This window comes from Desarmillaria tabescens (genome assembly GCF_030435595.1).
Source record: "Desarmillaria tabescens strain CCBAS 213 chromosome Unknown EV420scaffold_9, whole genome shotgun sequence".
Lineage (NCBI taxonomy): Eukaryota > Fungi > Basidiomycota > Agaricomycetes > Agaricales > Physalacriaceae > Desarmillaria > Desarmillaria tabescens.
In genome coordinates, this window is record NW_026848308.1 from 553,082 (window position 1) to 577,195 (window position 24,114).

Consider the following 24,114-nt stretch of genomic DNA (forward strand, 5'->3'; position numbering starts at 1 on the left):
TTCATCACTGCAAAGGCCAAGGAGATTTTTCATTGCTGTGCCACAGTCCGGGCCACCTTGCCACCGAAGACAATACCGGACCTATTCGAGCATTATCCTAGCCGCTGTAGCTTCGCCTGGTCTACAGTATAAATTCCTTTCTCGACAATCCTTGCGCTTTGACATTTCTACCCCGACGCGCCTGTTTGCATATCAATCGATATGAGCACGAATCCACCATTTTCGCGTCCAGCCTTCAGTCATTGGTGGTCCGCCGGAAAGCAGTGGGATGCACCCGGTTCCTGCTGTGTTACATGGGAGATCGATGAGCATGGTGGGAGAAAGAGAATGCATACTTGGAGATGCCTAACAACTCGTATGTCTCCTTTCCCATCGGAGTCTTGATCATCGCTAACTCGTGGATCTAATAGATGTCAGCACAAATAGAACAGTCGTAAGTGTGCCACGTACGCAGTTTTTTGTTCACTACTAAATTTTATTTTAACAGCCTTACGTGGGTTCGTGTTATTGGCATCTAATAGATACATCTCAATGGACTCCCTATAATCCGCACCCAGTATACCGACCTGCACGGCGGGTGAGCTCAATCTCGAATTTCTTGTAACCGACTTGTGCGCTAATGCAGATCATATCATTAGTATTGCTGATGTGCGTTCCTGGCACCGCCGCCGTCAATAGATGCAGTTTCTTTCCTTGGGTTTAGATAAGATATTCAGGGTTTCTTAATTTACACCGACTTATTCCACAGCAGTACCTATTCCGTTGTTCCGATGGCAACTACTTCCTGTTGCCCAAAATTATTTTCTGTGTGTGTGTGTCCGTCATATACAACCGCTTTCCCTTGGTTACTGCTGTTTAATGCGCAGTCTACTGCCACAGAAAAGATCTCTATTAGTCCGACTATGTTGCTCCGATGTTGGGCCCCAGCATTTACAGCGAAAGAAACAGCAAAGAATGCTGTTTATCTGATATGACGTCGCTGAACATAGCTGGTCGTTGTGATTCAGCGCCAACTTTCCTCCAAGCGCCAGACTCGGAATTCGGACCGCCTCTTCTTGCAGTGCCCATGCACCCCCGTCATATCACAAGACCGAATCATGCACATTTCCGAGCAACCCGCTGCTGGATCGATATTCCGATGGATGAGATGAGTGGGCGACACGGTAACAACTTTCCGCTTGACTCGAGCCTGCTGTGAAGGATGGGTCCGCGGATATGTTCCCCACCGCACCGACTATTTAAGTCGCCTTGAAAAATGGGAAAAATACCTCAACCCATCCCTTGCAACTCACTACTCATCGACAACTACCTCCCTATCATCTAAAGAATGCCTCGTTATGGTGGAAGCTTCCGCGAAAGGCAGTGGACCCCACAAGCTCCATGGTCGGTCGGCGAATATTGTTGGTACCAATTCGCCCAGAACGGACGGCCTGTAATCGTTCGCTACCGATGTCTCGTTGCTCGTACGTATCTCCTCAGCCAAATCCTGGCCATGGCTGACTCGATATCACAGACATCAGCGCCACCAATAGTCCAGTAAGTCTGCGCTCCCGACTGTGACATTAATGGCTCGCTCATTGTGTCCCGCAGCCGTGGAGCAGCCCGCAGCTATGGAGCCAAGTTTAATACGGGTGCGACCTGCCCAATTATATGTGTATGTGCACCGTCCTCACGCTAGGCAGCTACTCACCGTGTCCACTTTTAGTTCGCGGTGTGGTTGAGCCGACTCCTTTGTCTGTTTTCGCCTCGCATTTATTATAATTTTATCTTTAATATTGCATTATACTGGATCACTTGTTTTCGTTCATGTTCTTTTATGTTTCTGTTCTCGCAATGCTTTCGAATCATTCATGTTCGGACATTTACCATACTGGCTTGCTAATAATTCTCACCACGGACCCGACATTACGCATTGTAGCATATGCATCCATGTAGCCTGTGTCATAACCACGTTCCAATACATTGACGCCATAAACGTCGATTTGAACGGAACACACCTCTGATCGTATACCGCGTGGCGGAATCTTCTATTTTCTGCACGTATAATAACAACAGATAATCAAATGACATAAGTATACTATGACGAAAGGCATCTGATAGTCATGATACATAAATGAAGAAGCCAGGATATACTAGATTCTCCCGCCATGCATTACAGCAGGTTTTACAACAGACAGACAACAGAAAAATGCCTCTTCTCTCACGCTCAATTGATTCGAAAATTATTTCTAGATAAAATAAATTTACTTGGTTCAAACGAGCTAAAATTTGACTTATCATTCCTATGGATATAATACTTGCAGTTATGCATGTCAGAATGAGCAAAATGAGAGAGTGAGAGTGACGGGCTCGTGGACCACGGTCCTCGCCATCTTGTGCTATCTACTATGACCGTTCTTTCCAGGGACAAGGGTGTCGTCAGAATTTGCTGATCCCAGTCTTGCAATGTTGTTGGTGTTTTCAAAGCGCTGCGATGGCAACTTCGGTGGTTGCCGCATTGGCATCGCCCTAGGATGAATCGGCCCGGATGCTCCGTGTCAAATTCTTCTGCAACACTTCCTCCCATACTTCATCTTCGTTTTTTTACCATACAGGTAGCTGCAAAGGCCGACAACATAGCATTGCACGATATACATTTGGTTTGATCTCTAAACACGAGACAAAGATAACTAGAATGAGACGACAGCAGACGGCAAGATGTTGCCAAGAACGCAGTCAGACAGACACCCCCGGCAGCGACGGGGCCTTCGACGAAGGAACTACATGCTGTATAATATCCATCGATCTCATCTGATTTCTACAAGGCCGACTACGACGCATCAATAGAACGGGCGAATCCCACGCCGACGTTGAGCTGTTCATCAGCGGCCAGCGTAATTAAAAGTAAAACTTCCCAGGACGGTTCGTGAAATTTCCTGGTGACAATCTACCAGCTTACTTCACTCTGCTCAATCTAGGCTCAGTATATATGGTCCCTACGGGGTAACTTTTACTTTATGGACAACTGCGGGATCGCCAAGCGGAAAACATCGGCGATGTTTCCCTCCAATCTTGGTCCCCGTCTGGTTTTGTGCTAAAATCACAGGATTGGCTCTAACCTGTATTTTCCCGCAATCCGCCGTCTGCGTACTCCCCCGATCCACGATTATAATATTTCCGTGGAGCCCTGCATACACGGCGGTGTCACTCCCCCGACGCGTTAGGCAGGAACTTAGCTTTCTCAGATATTATCGCGACGCGTTTATGAAGTAATCATGCAGTACTTTCATGGGCCTAAAATGTTGGTAAGAAACTATTCCAGCTCAATCGAAAAATCTTGCTCATTTCTCACTACTTAGGTGGTACTCTTTGTCTGCCAGTGATAACTCATCAATGAACCGAACCGGTTGATGTGACTCAGTACGACCTTTACATTCCAGTGTCTACGACGGAACACGGACCGCTTCTTACTGGGGCACTGCCCTGCATTCTTCGTTCACATCACCCTAATAGAGGTGAATTCCGAAAAAATGCGCCATTGGTTCAACCTTTCCGAAGGGTGTAATGAGAGGCCAACACGGTAACAGCTTTCCGCTTGACTCAATCCTGCTGTGAGGAGCCGAGTCATGACCGCCCTACCACTATTTAAGCCGCCTTGACAAATGGCAAAAAAACATTATCTCAACCAAGCTCCGAATCGTGCTTTATTCCTTCACCGTCTCTATCTCCTGAGAAATGCCTGATCCTGCCAAACGTCACGGAGAAATGTGGGCTGCTCAAGAGTCATGGGAAGTCGACGATATATGTTACGTCACATATGTTCAGAACGGACAACGAATCTGCGAGCGCTACCAATGTCTCGCTGCTCGTACGTACAACCACCTGCAATTAGTATATGTTAACGACTGAATCTGTCTTTCAGACGTCAGCACTGATAACACTCCGGTGAGTCTGGGCTCTCGACTGCGGGGCTAATGGTTCGCTCACTAGTCCCACAGCCGTCGAGCAGTCCGCATCTCTGGCGTGCAATTTAATGAGGCTATGACTAGCCCGTGTATGTACGTGCATTTTCCCGGCACTAAACAGCTACAGACCCCATCCATTGACAGCTCGCGGCAGATTCTGGCCGGTTCCTACACTCGGCGGTTTTGACCCGACTCCAATCTACACGCATCGTATAATTTGGTCCTCTTTAATGTCGCATGGGACCGGATCTATCTTACTATTTCTGTTTGCATTTAATCACAGTTTCGCTTTCGTATTACCTGGAAGAAATAAATAAATCGGACGCTTACTATACTGGCATTGTTTCATATAGAGCATGGATTCTGTTATCGTATATTGTAGCATAGACTTTCGCGTAGTTGAAACAAACCATGTCATTACCATGCACACCGCGATGAAGTATAATTCAAAGTATCGAGCCGACGAAGTACTAGGGTGCTGCAGGCATACTTTCCATAAGTAAGTATAACATATGCATTGTACATTATTTTATTATTTATACGCACAACAGCAGAGCGTTAACATCTACATCTACTATACAGCTGCGCAAAGAAAATAAATGATAAGAATACTGCGGCAGAAGAATAAAAAATGAGGCCCACACATTATACACCAGAGGATGCTATAACAACTATACCGAACCCGTGAGCTGTGATTCAAAGCGAAGAAGACGGACCACTCACGCATACCACCTCCAGATCTCTTTATACTATAATAAAAATCGTCCCCGGACAAGATGAGAACATCTCCGTGCACCATATGAATCGAAAGATCGCTAACATCTGCGACTTTCCTTTTCCGAGGCGAGGTTGGTTTAGCGGTGGACGGTACAGCATCGACCGTTACCTGCTCCGTTCCGTCCTCCGCCCTGAACGCTAGCAAGCCTTCTAATGAAGGGAGCTCCGCGACGGTACGACACTTGTGAAAGACAACCTCTACCTCGCATCCAAGAGAGAGGATACCTACGAGATTATCCTTTGCGCGTAAAACCTGGCTAACGGCTTCGGTTTCGTGGGCCTACCGATGCATCTTAACAATCACTTGAATTATCTGAGAAAAAAAAGAGCTCACCTTGAACTTAGCAGATCCTTTAATGAACCAGGCAAGCACCTCAACCCGCTGTATGACCATCCCAGACGAGAACTCCCCATAGCCAACAGCAGAGTCACTTACGACTTCGCTAGCTTCTTTGACGGTCACCGGCCAGTCGTTGCTATTTCCTCCAAAAGAGCACGTGTAATACGGGCCTATAGATTATTAGCACAACACCGAATATCGAAAGGAACAGAACGATCCACCATCATGACCCCGGATCAGCTCCACCCCCTGGCCTTGCAGTCCGACCCATAGCTTGCTCGCATCCTCCTGCAACGGGGGATAATTACCCGTGAATATGTGCTTCACCAAGCAAGTCGACGAGAGGGGATACATATAGGTCACTGTCCCATCTTCCCATATCGTCGTCATGATCCCAGGAATAGACGCCATCTCATGAGGTCGTGCCATCGACGTCCTGCCATTACGCCCACGAACCTCGTCCAAAGATAAAGCTTTAAGAAACTCTGGTTGTTTATCCTGTTCCACATGTTCATCAGAGGTGCGAAAAAAGTGTAACAGCTTTGACCTACCTTACACTTCTCACTCAAACACCTCCTCCATCTCCACCCATCCTCCCGATTAACCTGACCACATTCTCGGCACCACCACCGCTCCACAGCTCTCATGCCTATACCAAGACCCGGACACTGATCTCTCACCAGCTTATCCTCAAGCCTAAGAACTCCCTGTTCCGACCACCAACATCCTTTCGCCACGTTTCTATCCTCAACCTCGCCATATTCTTCGTCAGCCACCCACCGCAATCGTATGCGCCACACTGTTCTCTTTCCTTCGCCCTCCTCTGTGCTCGTCTCGGAAGCGATACCTAGATTTCGGAAATAGCCCAATGACGCGCAGCCGTATCCCGGCAACGCCACGAACAACAACACCGGAGAATCCGTGTCGGTGAGTTGTTGCACCTCCGGGAAATCACTGATGACGATCCGTTCGGTTTCGTTGGCTACCAGCGCGACGACATTGAGCTCATCTGGGCGAAGAGAAGTCGAATCGCTCTGCTTGGGAAGCACAACATCATTGGGGGTCAATCGTGAAATCTCTAGACCGGTGGCCTCTAGAGTGTCGGGAATATTGAGAGTCGGTTCGGACGTATCATCGATTTCCCGCGGGACAGAACGCGGAACTTCCGGCTCCTGACGGGCCGGATCAGTGTTAAAGGTTTTCTCGACTTGTTGAGGGCTGCCTGTTGTGGACGGTGCAATCGTCGGCGGAAGCGCCTCTTGGGAAAACGGTACTTCATCCAGCATATACGTATCCTTGAAGCTCGGAGACAAAGGAACGTCCAATGGCTTGGCATCACGTATCCTTGGCGAGTCAGCGTAGAGAGAATCTGGGCTTGACGGGCGCGATTTATTCAACAGATTACCGGGTGGCGGAGCTGCAGAGAGAACGTGTAACGGAGGTGAAGAAGATCTCTTTGAAACAGAACGTAATGAACCTCCCGCAGTCCCAGCGTTAAGCGATAGTCCGGGAGGATACACTACGTCTGCTTCTTCCTCCTTGATAATGGGAGCAGGCGGGGGGGTTGAAATTTGAGGTAGCGGTCGTGAGCCAGGGGGACGGCAAGAACTCGGTGTTATAGCTTGGCCTTTGGAAGCACTAGTTGGGTCCCAGCGGGACTTTATTCCTAGCCTGTTGTTCATATAAACACTCAGAGAGCTCCTTTTAGAGGAATACGACTCCAGACGCTCGCTATACGTTCCTGACGACGCTTCCATCCTTCGATGAGGATGATCTGGTTGACTGTAAAAGGCATGGCGTGAAGAGGTTGATGGCGATGGCGATGGAAGGTGGTTATAATCGCCAGTCGGAACTTGAAGGCTTGATCGTCCATGTGGTTGTGCATCAGGTCTGGTATAATCCAACCGGGACGGCATGACCTGCATAGACCGGGGTTCAGATATAGAAAGCCCTGGTGGAAGGGGACTCGACGGCAACTGCGTAGCTGAAGTTGATAAAGGAAAAAGTGAGCCGCTACCTGCGGTGCTGCGAATCTTCTTGAAGGATGGTAGTCCGTTCTTGGATGGACGCGACGTCCAGACTCGCGGTTTACCCTCCATGACATGATCCTGATGAACTGGGTAAGAAGATGTTGGCAGGCCTCTACGAGGTGGCGAACGCCGTCTAGGATCCGGTCCAGTGGGGCGGTCGGACATTGGTTCACGACGCGGATCCTTAGCAACAGATGGCAGTGGAGAGTGCTCTTCGTATGAAGTGTAACTCGGCCGCCGGCTGTCCGTCTCTTGTGGGTATTTATTCCACTTGCTATCCCAGTGCTTGTGATGGCGTACAGGCGATCCCGACCGTTGACTGAACGTCTTTCGCGGGTAACTGTCCCATTTACTGTCCCAGTGCTTGTCATGACGCGGGGGAGTGCCCGGCCGTTGGCCGGGCGGCCCTTGCGGGAAGTCGTCCCAATTTTGGTCCCAGTGCCTTGGGCGAGGTGGAAGAGGCCTTGGGGATGGGAGAGGTACACGATTGCTATCAAATGGGAAATGGGCTTGCTTCGCATCAAAGAGCGTCTGATGTCTTGCTGCAACGAGAGATGGTGAAAACGTAGTCGTCAGATGGGGTTTGTCCAAGCTTGGCGGGGATGGCGAGACTCTCACAACCGGTGGTGACGATGGAGCGGATGGAATAACCGTATTTCTAGGAGCGTGGTCTTCAAAAGACGTGTACTGCAAGACTACACCGGACACCTGTGAAATACACGTCTTCGGCGGCTCATGGGATAGGCCTGGTGGAGAAAAGTCCGGAGATGCCTTTTCTACGGCTTGCGTCGATGAGGATTGAGGAGTGGGATTTACACCGCCAGAAGATTCGTCGGAAGGGGAGGATATGGTGTTCGATGGATGAGGAATCGGGGTTTGTGGCTCTCGCAACGGAGTAGAGGGTCGTGAATCTACCAGATCAATGAGAGAAGATGTTTCTTTGGGTGGGGATCGAAGCGATTCAGGTGCCTCGGGCTCATCCAAAGGATTCAAGGGGACAATCGATGTGGATTGACTACCGCAGTCTCTTGTTCTGTTATCTTTGATCAGATATTTGATGTTAAATATACGAAAAAGGCGTTACAGACATAGTTAGTTCCATTTCTCCGTCATCCTGGATCGCAATACCGATAGCACTCTCCTGATCGACGAAGATCGTGGTCACCATATTCAGTTTGGATGTCAATATCATCAAGTCAGTTTTATCCTAAGAAAAATCAGTCTCATAAAACCTGCGCTGAAACGAGTATTGTGCGTACACTAGCCCACAGGCTGGGAGTGTTACTTGAAGGAATTTCCAGGAGGGGGAAAGACGTGGGCCTAATGGACAAGGGTTCGACTATACGATGATTAGAATCAAAGTAAGGAAAGGACGAAAGCACGACGCGTACCATGCTCAGACTTCACAGGCCCGTATCGCCTCTTCTTCGATGGGCTACCGTCTACGGAGGCTCGACGCTTCCTCTTTGCTGGAGAACTCGATGATGTTGTGTCTTTGACGCGTCCTTTTCGTGCGGCGACCGTAGCACTTGAAATGGGTTCAGCCTCCGCGACAAGATTAGGTTGGTCATCCACGGATGTCTCCATAGGGCCCTTGACGCCGCCCTTCACAGTCTTACGTCGCTTTACGGGAGCCGTCGACTTCGGCTTAGTGGAGGAAACTGGTGTCGTTGTGTCCGCAGTATCTTTATTCATCCTCGAAGGTCTGCCGCGTTTCTTTGGCGTTTTGGGAGTATCGCCTGAGGTTATTGTTGTGGCGAGGGAGTCGGCCCCTTCTTCGACCTTTATTGCTGAGAAACAAGTGAAGTCAGCGATATATGTAGCAATCAACAACAGACTCACGTATCGGTGGGTTCCTCTTTCGCCTCTTTGGGGGTTTGGGCAAATCGGTTTCCTTCGCTAGGTTGTTATCCTCTTCTTCGACTTTTACTGCTGTGAAAGAAATGGAATCGACATCATATGGCAGCTAATAGCTAACTCACGCGTCGGTGCGTCTACTTTTCGTCGCTTCGCAGGAGATTTCGGAACACGAGGAGCCCGCTTCTTCGGCGTTGATACAGATGCCTCTGCTTCTAGTGCCGGCTCTCCTGCTGATATGGGTATTGCCGTCGACGGATTAAGAACAAGGACACACCTTTAGGTCGTTTCTTGCCACGTTTCTTTGCCGTAGTCGTCATTGAAGAGCTTGCCAGTACACTCGTATCTGTCGACTGCATCGGATCGCCTCCATGCTGAGTTGGCAGCACTGTGTCTATCAAGTCAAGGAAAAAGTCAAATACGAAGCCGGCTCACCTTCCTCATGAGCTATTTCCTCCACATCTTTATCCTCATGTAGCAAGCTGCCATCATCTTCTGCACCACCACCAGTCAAGCCCACTGTTCCTGCCACGATTCCTGTCCCAGTACTGCACGCGCGACCATTAGAACTTCCCGGAACAGCAGAAATTGTGGATGTCGCTGCTGTTCGTCCCATTTATTGCACCAGAGATATTTTCAGGGACCTTCAGGGTATACAAAGATGAGGCATGGGGTATAATATCCGCAGAGAAATTTGAAGGTGATGGTCGTTGTCATGATGGATGATGGATGAGTAGGGTTAGGGTTGAGATTGAGCCATTACGGAACGTACCGCTCAAACCGCCACCGCCACCGCCACCGCCACCGACACCGACACCGACACCATGCTGTCAGTAGGAATATTTCGTCCTTGTAAAATGCGATACGGTACATCATCTCAAGAGTTCGGCGAGGGTCAGAAAGAGCCTTGCTTAGCTAAGGTGCGTCGTTGGCCCGTTTTTTCAGCACGTCTCTAGACTTTGACCACTAGGCTGAACTCCGACCTCAGTTCGAAACACTACAAAGATGAAGAAAAGAGCCAGAGGACCACAAGTTGCACCTATTGAGGAAGCAGGGGATGACTGAAGACCCGGTTTGTGTTTCCGACAAAATTTGACACAGAGATCTTTGATCAACCAAACAATCCACTTAGCTCAATTGCCCGACATACATTTCAACCGCGAATATCTCAAACTCCTTCATCTCCAAAGTTCACAGCGCTCTTTTCTCCTGGGCGTAAGTGCGTATTCTTAGAGATCGACTTCGGTTTCTGAATATTTAGTATTCCAGCCATCACACAAAGTCGACGCTTCTCGATTCTGGGCCGTCATCATCGGAATTGACGATTATAAAGAGATAAAATCACTGGACTGTTGCGTGGCAAACGCGGAATCATTTCAGGAGTACCTAGTTGCCGACCTAGGCGTACGTATCCAGCTTCTTCTCGAATCCAAGGAGTATGATTCCCCTGGCAATCCAAAGTACCTTTCCCGCACCCATATCATTGACGCACTTCTCAGTCTCATCGACAATCACGAGATCGAGAAAGGCGATAATACTATAATTTACTACGCTGGTCACAGCTCTTCCTATAAATGTTCGGACTACGAGATGCCAGACGCGAAATTCAGTCCCGGAAATATAGGATACATCGAGGCACTTTGTCCCATCGATCGCGACACCCACGGTAAAGCCGTACCGGACATTAGCGACCGGACACTGAACACTGTCCTGACGTTGATTTCCCGAGCGAAGGGTCACCACATCACCGTCATTCTCGATTGTTGTTATTCTGGTGGTGTTGGCCGAGACGTGCCTCCGCGTACATGCCGTGGAACGAGAGGGGCTACTATTCGAGATATGCTCCACGTTGGAGAGGAGAATCTGGGGAGATTGGGTTGTCCATCGATTCTGTCGCAGAATTGGCACCCGAATGATGACTCCCACGTTGTTTTGGCTGCCTGCAAGCCATACCAGTTTGCGAGAGAGAGATGGGTAGATGGAGTGCAGGTGGGAAATTTCACATATTCACTCTTGCGTGTTCTACGGTCCAACGCAGAGACGACATATGCAGACCTTCTTGGTCTCTTCGACGAGTCGGTTTATCAGACTCCAGTCGTTGCTGGAACCCATCGAGATACTCGTCTTTGGTATCAGAATGAAACCCGTGGCGGAATGAATACCACAAGCTTCCAGTCCGATCATCATATGCTGGTTGGTGCTCTAACAGGTGGAGATGCTCATCTCTCGCATCGGCGTCCAATCCACGAACGCTCGATGAGAGGTTCTTTCACTACTGGATCTATCTTGCTATCTCAGGCTCTGTTTTTTTATACCTTCTTACGAAGAGGTATGATATCAGAATAGGATTAGCAGATGCAAAACATCGACTCAGTGGAAAAATTCAATCTCGAAGTCTTTTCCCTCTCCCTGAAACCCAGATCGTGGCTGTTTCCCAAAGGATGAGCGAGCGCGCGCAAGTCACAATGGTATAATCTCTCACGGCCACGGTGTATGGTCATGTCAGGACTGTTGGCCCGGTCGTTCCTTATTTCGACCTTTTTTCGGTACCAATGCCACGGTGATCATCCAAACTTTCTAACATCGTCTTCCTTTACGCTCAGAAAGATGGAAAGAACGCAAGAAAACTATGTATGAAAATCGTACACGTACTTCAAAGCCCAATTTTCAAATGTCTGCCGGCTCATGGTCACTGGCATTGTTCCAAAACAGCTTCAATATAGTCAGCTATCAACCGGTGTGTCGCTGCGGAAGGATAGCTATGGACACATAGCGTCAGTTTTGTACTTCGTCGCGTGTATCATACTCACTTGGGAATATAGTAAAACGTCTCATCGGGGTTGTCGCATTGACCCACCGTAGTCGTGTCATTGACAGTACACGCTCCGGCACTCACATACCCAAATGCTTCATAACCGGGGTTTGTGCCGAGTACTGCAGCCCAGAGATTCCCAAGGTCGACGAAGCCAACGTTCGCTCCTCGCTTGGAGTACAACGTCCCTAGACCGTCAAAGACGCTCTGCTTGTATTCGTTGCCATACGAAGTCACGTTTCCTCGGCCGTAGTTGTCTACGACGAGAATGTTCTTGGCAAATAAGGGCGAGTCTGTCGTCAAAAGCAATTCATATATGACGTCGCTGGCTATGCCGGGGAAAGTTGAAGCTATACGATGATCATTAGACGAAGGAAGAACAGAGGATTTAATTCGCATGCATACCGTCCGCACGGATAAAGTCCCTGGAAAATATCGGAAAGCTGTTCAGTTATGTTCCCATGTTATAAATGTGATTTTACTGACTCCATCCCAACGAAGACAATATACAAGGTATCGTCGGAAGTGGGCTTATTGCGCGAGGAGATGACGTAGTTGTCTAAATTCATATGGTCAGTCCATCGTCTCCAGGAACGAAATGAAGCTAACTGACTTTGATATACAAAGTCTCTCGTATCTGAGAACTTGAACGAGGGGTATTGTGTATGATCAACAACGGTTGCGGTAACCTTTGCAACCAGTCAGTAAAAAATACCGCGCATAGAGAACAGGTCGGGGTATTACTAACGGCGTAATCCTTGAGCGTCGCGTTAACATCAGATGCCAAGTTCTCCACCCAAAGTGGACCATTGGATAACCGACCTCCAGCCTTAGGGTCTGGGAGATCTTGGACGGCCGGGTCGAGGGGCGAACCATCCTCCTTTCCACCATCGGTGTATCCATCCTACGAGATGAATCTAGTGAGTATTGCTCTTTCACCCTGGATACGCGAAATCTTACCCCAAACGCGACGATAGTGCTGTATGAACTCAATGATCCAAGGCCGGCGTTGATGTCAGCGACAGTACCGAAGAGGGCCCCGCAAGAAGGTTCGATGACTAGCTGGACACCCGCTGCCAGGGAGGCAAGGGAGGCAAGGATAAGCGAGAGAGAGGAATACATGGAATTTTGGTGCGCAGTTTGGCTATTCACTCTGCTCACTTTTTAAGTTGCATTAAGGAGGATCGGAGTTGATGGTTTATGGGTCGATTATGCTTTCGACCATCGCGCCAAGAACATGCAGCGCTTTTTCGAAAGCCCCGTCCGCCATGAAAACGATTCGATTCTTTCGGTGTCAATCATAGTGCCATAACCGAGTTCATACTTGATGCATAATCGGCCCATGATTTCACCCCTCACCCTCCCTATGAAACGCCTTTTCCGCCCGTTCACTAATAATAGAATCATATGTATCTGTCATGTTGTTTAATATGTGCGTGCTTTCTAAATTCCTATTCATGAGGCACATACGCCTTTCTGATTCAAAGACGCCTAAGACCATGTCGTACATATGATGGTCGCTTTATCTTGGCTTTTGAATCAGCTTTATGGCATTCGAAGATGGCCTTGCCACCCATTAAGTGAGTGGTACGATTTGGTTGCAATAAGCCTCGGCACTTGTTCTCTCACGTTTTCGACTTGCAGACTTCCAGCCGGTTGAGAATCCTGAGGCCGCAACGTACAGGCTCGAACAGATAGTACTAGTAGTACTAGTGAGAAGGACATGCCACCGACATTTTATTTTTCCATTTAATGGTACATCCCGAATATTTGCTCCACATCTTCCGCTGCTTGACCTGTTTTTCAGAAATTCCAAATGGCCGCCGAATGTCGCGTTTTTTTGACCTAAATATGCATATTTTCGGACACACCTTGGCAGGGGCTTACCTCACAGCCTTTCAATTTATGCCGGCAAATCTTCGTCACCGTTCTGTGCAAGTCAAAACTTGTATCGACGCAGATAGGAATGGAGGCTGGTGCTTCTACCCCGGCCGCCTGTACATATAGCGTAATCATTTTCACTCAGCGGCGCAAGCCTGAGGGTAGCGCTGATTGGGTAACATCTCTACTTGATCTCTACCCTCCCGGCTCATTCCTGCAGGAAAATTTCCAACATTTGTACGATTAGACAAGTTATCCGCGGCCACTGGCTATGTGGCAGTTTTCTTTCTTTTGTGGTGAGAGCATAAGTACTGCGAACCATGCGCGAATTGCTTCAAACCGGTCCGAACTCCGACCTTCCGATTACTCATCTCGTATGCAGCGTGACCCAGAGAACTCTTTCTCTTACTCAGACTGGCAGGACCTCGTTAATACCCTGTTGAAAATTGAGCGTGCACTAGGTCGCCCTGCCTGTACTTTCTACTCCATTTGAGAAGCCGTCTTCTCTCTCAATCTTGGTATGTGCCATTTCTAAGCATGATGGATGGTGGACTTATCATGACATTCATCTCGTCGCACAGTCCCAAATAATCATGCATACCACTTCGATATGGACGCCGTGCTCTGGATGCCCATGCCCAGACCATCACTTGCCATCTTGCACCTTCCCCGTCGAACCATCTCTCTCAGATGATCCCCAGTGGACGCACCTCACGCGTTCGAACAACCCGCCTTCACAGTATGAAGAGTTCGTACTGTCTGGTATGATATCAGCATACGATCAACAGATTAAAGACATTGACATGGAGAAGTCCAATCTCGAAGCCTTCTCCCTCTCCCTGAAGGCCCAGATCATCGCTGTTTTCCAAAGGATGGATGTGCTGCGCCAGGAGCGCGCACGAGTTACAGAGGCAGTCCGCCAAAGGCAGAATCTTCTTAATCCTGTCCGGCGCCTCCCCCCGGAGATACTCAATCATATCTTTCTCGATACCATCGATTTCCCGGTGCCGAGGACGCTGATCATCCAGGAGGAAGAGGATGACTCCAAGCTATCCGATTGGAAATTTACACCCACAGAGAGCTCTTTGTGGTCAATTACAGAAGTTTCTAAAAAGTGGAGGAGCGCGTCTCTTTCATCCCCGAGACTCTGGTCTTATGTCAATATCGTAATCACCGACTCAAATTTTGACGACCATTCTTATATTCGACAACTTGGTCTACAGTTGGACCGCTCGGCAAGATATCCCTTGTCAATTTCGATATGCCGTATGGCGAAGGATTTTTTGCCACAAGACCTCCCTCCGCAGTTGGTGGCTATCATGTTTTCATTTTCCAGTTGCATTCGAGAACTCCATCTCTACGTTACCGCACACATGTTTTCGCAAATGAGCGACATGCGGTTATCCTTACCATCTTTGGAATATTTGGTCCTCCTTCGTCAGGATGGAGGAATCTTGGGAACAATCGACCGCTTGCGTTTGTTCTCGTCCACTCCAAAATTACAATCGCTCGATGTAATAGATTGGGAAGGCGACCTTGAGCTTCCTCGGAACCAAGTAAAGAAGTATTTCAGCGACCATAAGTGCATAGGATCTCAACATCCTTACCCTCTTGACAGGGTGCATCATCATCTGAATACTCTCAGAAAGTTCCAACAGGTGGAAGAATGTGCTCTAAGGTTGGGTCGTGTATCACATCGGCGGGATTTTGGGGACAATTTTTATCCTCTCATCTGTCCGCAGCTGCGTGTGTTGGTTCTCTCCTCTTGGATCATTGACCGTACCGCAAAGTATTCTGCCTTTGGACAAGTCGCTAAGAGACTTTTTTTGCCAGCGCTTTCCGCGCTGAAGGTCGCATGCTCTCAAAAAGACAAATGCGAAGCGCAGGATGTCTTTTCTTCGATATGTCGTCTTCTCCAACGTTCGCAATCCCCGATTACCGTACTACACTTCGACCACGGTCATGTTCGCACCAAAGATTTACTCCAGCTATTCCATACTGCACCCTTTCTTGAGGATTTGCGACTAACACGCCTAGGCGCAGGTCCTGTCTTCACCGACGAGGTCGTAGAAAAGCTCACCGTCGACCATGTTTCCTCGGATGACCCGCTTCTTCCCCGCTTGCATACTCTGTATATACCCAGTGGAGATTTTAGCACATCATACATTGTCCGTATGGTTCGCTCTCGTAGGAGTGGTGGAAATTCTGGCCGAGTTGAACCCTTACAAACTCTTCGATTTTGTTTCTCAGGCCCGCGTCCTGTCTATGACCCTGCAATGGACGAACTTAAGGAGTACTACGCCGAAGGATTCTCTTTAGGTACATGTTATATTGATCCATGATAACCACATAGTTTTCAGCACCGGAATATATATTGTTCCCTTTGAAAACGATTGGTCTAGACTCACTTCTTTGTCATTCCGCCATCTCGTGCTCGTTACCACCGAATAACCCAATGCCATGCCTTCGATAAGCGCATTATCTGGACTTCGCAAAGACCACGAAAAAAACACCCAAGCTGGCCCTGCCAAGAATTTCAATGCAGACTACAAATCGCTACGGGTAAGGTCCTTCTCTGGTTCGTGATGAACACAGCGACTACTAAAGGAAGGTTTGTGTCATTGTTTCGTATTTCTCGAAATCTTGTGCCAGGGCAGTCCGCCGACTTCCTACTTGATGCCTACTGTTTTGGGAGGGCATTTCAATGCCAAATAAACAAGACATAGCCATTTGAGTTGGCCCATGGTAATTGGGAGAGGTAGACAGGCCATTGCCACTTTGCAAGTTGCAATTTGCAACAGAAAGGCTTCGGCCCGAGTTAGACGCGTGATGCTTGTCAGGTTCTATCACATGACCGTATTCTAGCGTGTTATTACAACTTAGTCAGCATCCATGCTTTTTTTCTCTCTCGTTATAACGAACAGTCGGGTTGCAATGGAGTGGACATGCATCAACCTAGATCTTGGGGTGATGGATACAATAACGGGACTATTCTGGTTCTTTCCTGTTGTTCACCTGAATTTTTCCAGGTCTCAGTTGCTGATGCTGTACAGTATATCATGTTGGACAAAACTTGCATTTCGGTAATACATCCTTCCCGTTATCATGATTTTTAACTCGTTATAACGTATACTTCAATTCTTTTCTTCTAGCTTGCGCCCATGCTCTTGTCATTTGACCCTTATCACTGTGACGATCCGCCACAATCATACGCAGCTTCGCATTCGCATTCGCACTCGTCTACTTTAGAGCAGCTTTTACCACCCAGTTTAGTTAAGTCAAACAAGATGGAACCGTTGGTGAAAAGGAGGACACGTCATCGACATGCTGTTCTTAAAATTTGGTGGTATATCCCAAAGTTTTGTACCGCTCTCAGCTGCTTACCCGGTTTTCAGAGGTGCCAATGAACAATCCAATATGGGTACAGTTTCCTTAGCCTACGATATCCAATGTTCCGGAGGGGTCTGCGACGAGCTCCTTCATGCCTTCGACCAGCTTTAATTCCCGTCACATTCTCGAAGGGCGACTGGAGGGTCACCTGGATGTTCGCTTGACCACCAGGACACGAGAGTCGGTCCGTCTGGGCCATAACTTCGTCGATATGGAAGTATCCAGTCGACAGAATATCACCTCATCCTTCTCACATCATGTCAACTAAAGGCCCCGTTCGCTCTCGCATATTATATATATAAATAATCGGAGAAGAATTCCCTCCGAGTCACCTGGACCGCCATGTTCACTGTCGCCCTTTCGCTATGCTTTCTATGCGGAGCATTCGCACGTACTCAATTTACTCTCGAATCCTTCACAACTAAACCACGCGTCTTCGTACTCACTGACATCGCTGCTGATCCTGACGATGAAATGTCCCTAACGCGTTTCCTCCTCTACGCGAATCATTCTCCATCCAGGGAATCGCAGCTACCACTTCCACCTGGCTCCGGGACGAAACGTTCGCCTGGCAGATCCAAGAAAAAGTCCTGGAGTGGGGCGAGGTTCGGGATAATCTGACGAAGCATGCTGAGGGCTGGCCGGAGACGGAAGAGCTTTTGGGAAATGTGTATTCGGGGCTGCCGGTATATAGGTTAAAAGGTGTTGGGAGGGGAAGGATTCGAATGCTAGCGTAGCGCTTGTCGCGGCGGTTATGATGCCAGTGCGGATGATCCCTTGTGGGTTCCCATCTGGGGTGGTGCGTCTGTACTTGCACAAGTGCTGTGGACAGTCAGTTATATACAACTTTCTCGCATTTCTTGTTGTTCCTAACCGACGGCTACAGGTCCAGAATACGAGGTCACAAGTGGCTGTAGCAGACTTCGTGACAAAATTACGAGTCTATGCTATTTCAGACCAGGATGATGGTGCGTCGTTCGATATGATTTCTGGTGGACGTCATTTGTGACATTTGTTTTCCCTAATGTAGCCGGTCCTTGGATACGGTCCCGTTTCCCAGATCTGTTCTACATTGCAAGCATTCATACCTTCAATATGTAGGTTCGTCTCTGGATACAGTGATTTCAAGCCCTGAACATTTACCTAGGTACAGTTTAGCTACCTGGCCTGGCATTTCGGGAGAGTTAGATGACGATTTTGACGTGGTAAATCCATTCACTCGTGTCTTCAAAACACCGTCCTATTACCGTACCAGGGCGGTCCAGATTCTAGTTTGGTCACCAACGAATGGCTTGACTCCAATATCAGGTCTTCCGGGAGCGCATTCGCAGCCAGCTACCCAAGATTTGCATATATAATGGAAGGAGACACGCCGAGATTACATATCACAGGAAATCTGGGATAAATTCTGTAGATACAAATTAATGCAACACGGTCTATGCCTACACTACTGAGGTATTGGTTCTGATATTTCATCCAATGTAGATAGTAAACCTAGACAGGCCGGGACTGACGTCCATGTCATTTCGCTCTCCGCCCTCATTCTATCTCGAATCCTCGATAGATTCGAGTCGGCTAGTAAACTCCTTTTGAAGTGAATCGATGTCTTTCTCACTGGCTGTAATAGCTAGGTTGCTCCCGGACAATCGGCCAGTAATGACTGTTATGATGTCGTGATTCATACATAAAATAAAAGTTGATTTCACGTACATTGTGTGCTCTTCTTGCGCCTTTTCAACTCCTTCTCGTTTGTTTCAGCTTTGACAAGTACCTTTTCAAACAATCCCTTCATCCTTTCATGCTCTGCCCACTCCTGTATCTCCGCATCTGTGGCCTCCCACCCACTGATAGACCTCTCATACTTCTCAAGAGCAAGAAGGATTTTCTTTGCTTGCTTGGCATTGATGCTACTATCAGGATTGTCAAATGCTTTCGAACGAGTGGGTTAGTCAGTACATTTATGGCAAAGAGATAAAATGCAGAGCTGACCTTTCCACGCAGCATCAACTTTCTTCTTGGCAGCAGTCTTCAACGCTACAGCCTTCTGTTGATCTTTGTGGCGAGCGTTGAGATGCTCTGTGAGCAAGAAATGTAATAACGTTCTTAACTCGAGTCGCGCAGAACCAGATTCTCGATCCTCGTAAGCACTTCCAAACATCGCTTCCGCGATTTCCACCTCCTTCAGGGCAAATTGGCCGACCGTGACAAACTTTGTCTTCTTGGCGGCGAAACGGTACATCGCCTTGATGTCGACGTTGGCACGAGCAAGCCCCCGCTTCAGTGACTCGTTTAGTCTCTGGGCGAAGCCGCTTGCCATCCACCACTCCGTATAAGCATTACGACCTTGCGAATGGCTATCGTCTGTCAGTGAATTGACGGCGGCGATGGCGTCTTCGGTAGAGAGGTCCTTGATGTACTGCAAAAACTTCTTGATGTGTGGAAGGTCTTCATTTTCGATATGGTGAACATTGGTACCATCAAACCCGTGGAATCCCATATGTTCTTGCCAGATGGGTTGTTCGAACAGCTCGGGATATGTGACAAAAACGATGGCGCAGAGAGCCCGAGCTTTTTGACGTGTGCGACCCATGCGAACGATGGCAAGGGACTAGTCTCTCATAGACAGACGACGATATAGACCTATTGATCGGAGGGAGGGACGGTCTGTATGTAGTCTGTTGTTTATGTACCCCCTTTGGTAGCAGTTTGGTAGCGGTTCGATTTCGTTATGTAATGGCGCCACACGAGATCTTGACGCGTTCACTTACTCCTCCATATCGACGCGATTTCGGTCATCTCTTGTCCTCAAGAATCAAGATGATAGGATACACGTAAGAATTAGATTAGTCGTTATAAATCACAATAATATCACCACATCCCATACTTCTGATAGCCATGTCTGTTCCCTCTTCTCGCTCCATGATAATCTAACAAGCAGATCAGTCGCCGAGCAAGCTGAGGAGACAGCCACAATAACTTACAGGATGATGTGTCCCTCTGCGTACTAACTCCTGCTACCACCGCTAAATTGACATACCCTTCATCTCCGATAGCTTTACCCTTGCCCTTACCCACATTCGGCAGGACCCATTCCGCACGACACCACACACAAGTAACGTTCTTCCCCAAGTTCTGGGCAGTCGTTCACCCTTAGAGAGCTATGAGCATGAAGACGAAAGGACAGACAGTCGACGGCTCACATTGAGCAAAACAGACTCCATACAGAGCATTTCCGCAAACCTTGCACCACGTAAGCTTGCTTTCTGGCTCTGTATGCATCTTGTCGTAGCAGATGGGACAGTCATCTTCCTCCTTTGGCATGCGCCTATTGCTGTTGGTCTTGTTGGAGTCGCGAGGCAGGCGCTTTCCCAGTAACTGCGACGGCATTGGGCGCATGAGAGAAAACATCTTGAAGTTCAGACGTCAGAAGGGCTCTGGCATGAAGGATTAGCACCGGAACATGGTATGGACGACAAGCACGCACTTTTGATACTAGTGAGGCGTTTCATGAGGGAGCTAAATGACCAGGTTGTAGTGAGACGATGTTAGTCAATGGGAAAAGATAGATATATACCTTTGATGAATACAAAGATCTAAAACCAATGCTCAGAACAAATATCGACAAAGAAGGAGGGAGTACGTACGATATGCTTGCAATAGTTGCCCTTCGAAGCATCGGGACCTGATAAAATCGTCAATTTCGATTAGGCAAATCGATAGCACCTACATACAGTCACAACGAGGTGTATGGCCGATAACAACAGTATAAACCTGACCCTTCATTAGCGACGTGACGCACAAGTACCATACAAACCACTCACATTGCCTGTGGAACCCAAGACCCTGAAGGTCTCCTTCAACTCGTCGCCGTCGCGCTCTCTATCAATCATAAGAGCCTGACACCAAATAAGCGCCAGTCAACGCTAAGAGGCGATGTGCTTACCTTTGCTCAATCACCCTATCCAGCCTATCGAGAATGTTTTGAGGGCACTTCTTTTTGAAGATGGCACTGCGCTTCTCGGGTTTTGGTTTTGGCTGGCGAGGAATCTTCGCCTTGGATGGAGCTTTTTGCGGTGTCGCTGCGCCAAGGGCCATTCTTATATCAGGAGTGGCGGCTGCTTTTGGAGGTGCCTTGGCCTGGGACGTCAATGGTGCGGGGTATGTAATAGCCATGGAAGAACCACTGCCGGTGGTCAGCTGTGGAAGCGGAAGAATTACCCGGTTTCGTGTTGTAAACTGTGGAGGAACTAGCGGTGGTAACTGGATTAGCTACCTGCGAGCTCGCCCAGCTTGTCATGGAAGGAAAGCGAAACCCTGCCAGAGTACCACCGGACCTAGTATCTTCATAATCTTCGGGCTTGATTTTTCGTGCTCGCTTTGTAGGACGAGCCGAACCGGGCGGTGGTAATCGCGATGTTGGACTAGAGGTAGGATATCAACGCTTCCAGCACCAATAGATGAACCAGTGTCCTCGGGTTTGACTTTTCTTTTCTCCTTTGTGGGACGAGCAGAATCAAGTAAACTCGATGCTTTCATTACTGGCGTGTAAACCCCCCAGTCTTCAAATTCGCCGTTAGCCTTGCGCTTGAGAAGGGGCGTGGCTGCACTTTTCTGCAGCAAAGTTCGTGAATTCAGAAAGAAATGCGAAGAAAAATATCGTGCTTCTCTACCAGCCCTTTTCATGAATCAAATCTCTTGAGTTTGTAGAGATCCAGTATCGAGACGAGCCGATATACGGAAGATGAGAGGAAAGAAATAGATTCTGAACTGGCTGTCTCATTCATAGATTTTCGGAACTGTCGGATGATCGTGTCGTCGGTAGACGCGTAGTGGTGGTGTGAAAATAGGTCTTGACGTAACGCAATAATTCCCACGATATCTCAAAGATCGCCCACGTGGTGCTACGTGGTGGCTGTGGTATCTCAATCTCGAAAAGGTCGTCGATCATGCATGCAACTGTCTAACTCACCCACTAACCCTTCTTCTTCCTCTCTAAGATTGGAAAGCAGCGGGGAAGCTTCCTTTCAGTCCGAACTGACCAAGCAACACTGAATCGCAACACGAAGATTGCCTTGCCACCCATTGAGCGAGTGATGCGATTTGGTTGCAATCAGGACATTTGTTCACTCGCGTTTTCGACCTGCAGACTCCCAGCCGCTTGAGACTCTTGATGTTGCAACGTAACGCGTAAAGGCTCAAACGAGATGGTTCTGGTAGTACTAATGACATGCCACCGACATCTCCCGAATATTTATACTAATCCTTTCGCTGCTTGACCTTTTTTTCAGAAATTCCAATGCCCACCGAATCTCGCTTTTTTTCGACCTAAATATGCATGTTTTCGGACACACCTTGGCAGTGGCTTGTCTCACAGCCTTTCAATTTACGCTGCCAAATCTTCATCACCGTTCTGTGCAATTCAAAGCTTTTGTCGACGCAGGTAGTAATGAGAGTTAGTGCTTCTACACCGGCCACCTGTACATATAGCGTAATCAACTTTCACTCAGCGGCGCAAGCCTGAGGATAGCGCTGATTGGGTTATATCTCTACTTGATCTCTACCATTCCAGCAGGAAATTTTCCGACACTGGTATGCAAACGATTAGACAACCTCAAGTTACCCGCGGCCACCGACTAGGTGGCAGTTTTCTTTCTTGTGTGGTGAGGGAATACCGCCAAGTTCGAACACGCATGAGTTGCTTGGTCAGACCCGACAGACGTGCTTGCAAGCTGTAACAGTCAAACATCGAGGGAATCCAAATCGAGACTGCATCAGCTATTGTATTACTCGTTATTTTACACCATTCATTCCAAGCATTAGCTATCCAAAATTGCGACTTTATAACATCATATCATCATGAATATTTCTGATCAAAGTTCATTAACACCGTCGAGCAGCCTCCCGAATCGGATGTCATTGATTCTCTGCTCCTAGATTTAAGTACGAAATCTCAGGACTCCCAAATAAACGGGAACGGCTTGTTCCAATCCGAATATTCATCCCCGCGTTCGATAATGTCTCCAGCCGTAATTTCTGAGGGAGTTCTAACCACCAATCAATACTACACGGCTCCGAGTCCCGAGGACTTCCTCTCAATGACAAAGTCATGAGAAATTGTTTGAGACAACTCTGTCGAGCGGTCAACATACCCATGATGGGTACCATGTAGTCGTGGGTGATGTTGGCATTGTGGATACTGAAATTCTCGAGGGAAGGGAGGAGCGATTTCTGTGCCATTGCGTAGAAGAAGGCTTTGTCCAGGAAAGTCGGGGAACGTAAGGTTAGCGATGTCAGAGAAGGAAACATGCGGAGAAGCTGGGTGAAACCACCCACAATACGGGTAAAAGAAAATGAGAGATTGTCCACACTGTTGCATGACCTTTCGACGAAGGAGGACAAGTCGAGTTCTATACTCTCTACGTCCCCGCAAACAATCAAGGATGAGAGCTTTGGAAGACATATAGAATTAAGCAGCGAGCTCAATTCTGAATCAATTTCGAGCACTCGAAGACAAGGTAGTGTGGTCACAGGATGGGTGCAGAGTCTAGTCTTGGCGGCAGTCCACTGGCTCAAATTTGGCCGCAATCGAAGACGCAGTGTCTCAAGACGAGACCCATCACGTAAGATTTGAAAGTAGTAGTTCGGTGATAAGCGAAATGTGCAAATTGATAATTCCTTCAGCTGCTTCCACGGAAGGATGAGCTTCGTATCAGAAGGGGCGTCAAAGGCAACGTTATGCAAGCTCTGAGCGTTGGCGAAGGTATCGGCCGGGATTGGATTCATGCCGTCACTCCTCACGAAGAGTTCAAGACTTTCAAGCGTCGGAAAGCTGTTTTTGATAAGAGGAAATTTTTTGGAAAGGATGCCCGGTAGGTGGTGGTGGTGGTGGTGTTACCGGCGCCAGGTCCCAATAAGGAACGGCCGGGTCCACAGCCCTGACATGGCGAACCATGCGCTGTGGCTGCAAAGGCTCATACCGTTGTAATCACACTGTTGAGTGCGTCTCACGGAGTAGAGACTCTTCGCAGGGTACACAATTGAATGAAAAGTGATGGGGATGAGCACAATCGAACATGGAGAACC

At 48.3% G+C, this 24,114-nt stretch overlaps 9 protein-coding genes across 9 annotated transcripts; 5 read left to right on the forward strand and 4 right to left on the reverse strand.

The window, feature by feature from the left end:
- Nucleotides 1–1,327: 1,327 nt before the first annotated feature.
- On the forward strand, nucleotides 1,328–1,626 carry EV420DRAFT_1639595 (uncharacterized protein; the record flags this gene model as incomplete). The annotated part of the gene is made up of 3 exons (XM_060476990.1): nucleotides 1,328–1,463; nucleotides 1,514–1,536; nucleotides 1,591–1,626. 3 exons carry the CDS (start codon nucleotides 1,328–1,330, stop codon nucleotides 1,624–1,626), a joined length of 195 nt encoding a protein of 64 aa, XP_060333990.1.
- A 2,088-nt stretch (nucleotides 1,627–3,714) lies between these two features.
- EV420DRAFT_1639596 (uncharacterized protein) lies at nucleotides 3,715–4,013 on the forward strand (the record flags this gene model as incomplete). The annotated part of the gene is made up of 3 exons (XM_060476991.1): nucleotides 3,715–3,847; nucleotides 3,902–3,924; nucleotides 3,978–4,013. 3 exons carry the CDS (start codon nucleotides 3,715–3,717, stop codon nucleotides 4,011–4,013), a joined length of 192 nt encoding a protein of 63 aa, XP_060333991.1.
- Nucleotides 4,014–7,681: 3,668 nt separating this feature from the next.
- Nucleotides 7,682–9,687, reverse strand: EV420DRAFT_1184317 (uncharacterized protein). Its single transcript, XM_060466252.1, has 8 exons — nucleotides 9,384–9,687; nucleotides 9,226–9,336; nucleotides 9,074–9,178; nucleotides 8,934–9,023; nucleotides 8,483–8,881; nucleotides 8,351–8,430; nucleotides 8,176–8,298; nucleotides 7,682–8,124 (listed from the first exon to the last, which is right to left on the reverse strand). Exons 1-8 carry the CDS (start codon nucleotides 9,562–9,564, stop codon nucleotides 8,107–8,109), a joined length of 1,107 nt encoding a protein of 368 aa, XP_060333992.1. The 5' UTR covers nucleotides 9,565–9,687; the 3' UTR covers nucleotides 7,682–8,106.
- Nucleotides 9,688–10,235: 548 nt separating this feature from the next.
- EV420DRAFT_1241566 (uncharacterized protein) lies at nucleotides 10,236–10,712 on the forward strand (the record flags this gene model as incomplete). Its single annotated transcript, XM_060466642.1, has 1 exon — nucleotides 10,236–10,712. A coding segment is annotated over one exon (477 nt), but the record flags the coding sequence as incomplete, so codon positions are not given.
- Nucleotides 10,713–11,762: 1,050 nt separating this feature from the next.
- On the reverse strand, nucleotides 11,763–12,925 carry EV420DRAFT_1524437 (carbohydrate esterase family 16 protein; the record flags this gene model as incomplete). Its single annotated transcript, XM_060472341.1, has 6 exons — nucleotides 12,721–12,925; nucleotides 12,509–12,664; nucleotides 12,374–12,449; nucleotides 12,247–12,319; nucleotides 12,171–12,185; nucleotides 11,763–12,124 (listed from the first exon to the last, which is right to left on the reverse strand). Coding segments are annotated over exons 1-6 (844 nt in total), but the record flags the coding sequence as incomplete, so codon positions are not given.
- Nucleotides 12,926–14,008: 1,083 nt separating this feature from the next.
- On the forward strand, nucleotides 14,009–16,154 carry EV420DRAFT_1184420 (uncharacterized protein). Its single transcript, XM_060466253.1, has 2 exons — nucleotides 14,009–14,159; nucleotides 14,223–16,154. Exon 2 carries the CDS (start codon nucleotides 14,235–14,237, stop codon nucleotides 15,981–15,983), a length of 1,749 nt encoding a protein of 582 aa, XP_060333995.1. The 5' UTR covers nucleotides 14,009–14,159; nucleotides 14,223–14,234; the 3' UTR covers nucleotides 15,984–16,154.
- Nucleotides 16,155–17,279: 1,125 nt separating this feature from the next.
- EV420DRAFT_1524448 (uncharacterized protein) lies at nucleotides 17,280–18,685 on the forward strand. Its single transcript, XM_060472342.1, has 7 exons — nucleotides 17,280–17,518; nucleotides 17,563–17,725; nucleotides 17,796–17,862; nucleotides 17,918–17,999; nucleotides 18,062–18,128; nucleotides 18,179–18,236; nucleotides 18,287–18,685. The coding sequence occupies exons 1-7, from the start codon at nucleotides 17,374–17,376 to the stop codon at nucleotides 18,434–18,436; spliced, it is 732 nt and encodes a 243-aa protein (XP_060333996.1). The 5' UTR covers nucleotides 17,280–17,373; the 3' UTR covers nucleotides 18,437–18,685.
- EV420DRAFT_1745806 (uncharacterized protein) lies at nucleotides 18,222–22,186 on the reverse strand. Its single transcript, XM_060480148.1, has 15 exons — nucleotides 22,009–22,186; nucleotides 21,768–21,880; nucleotides 21,358–21,642; nucleotides 20,975–21,228; nucleotides 20,853–20,910; nucleotides 20,763–20,802; nucleotides 20,676–20,713; nucleotides 20,606–20,624; nucleotides 20,516–20,523; nucleotides 20,272–20,406; nucleotides 20,069–20,163; nucleotides 19,904–19,958; nucleotides 19,021–19,639; nucleotides 18,742–18,960; nucleotides 18,222–18,691 (listed from the first exon to the last, which is right to left on the reverse strand). Exons 1-15 carry the CDS (start codon nucleotides 22,112–22,114, stop codon nucleotides 18,576–18,578), a joined length of 2,160 nt encoding a protein of 719 aa, XP_060333997.1. The 5' UTR covers nucleotides 22,115–22,186; the 3' UTR covers nucleotides 18,222–18,575.
- Nucleotides 22,187–22,750: 564 nt separating this feature from the next.
- On the reverse strand, nucleotides 22,751–24,004 carry EV420DRAFT_1524457 (uncharacterized protein). Its single transcript, XM_060472343.1, has one exon. It carries the CDS (start codon nucleotides 23,812–23,814, stop codon nucleotides 22,945–22,947), a length of 870 nt encoding a protein of 289 aa, XP_060333998.1. The 5' UTR covers nucleotides 23,815–24,004; the 3' UTR covers nucleotides 22,751–22,944.
- Between the last annotated feature and the right edge of the window lie 110 nt (nucleotides 24,005–24,114).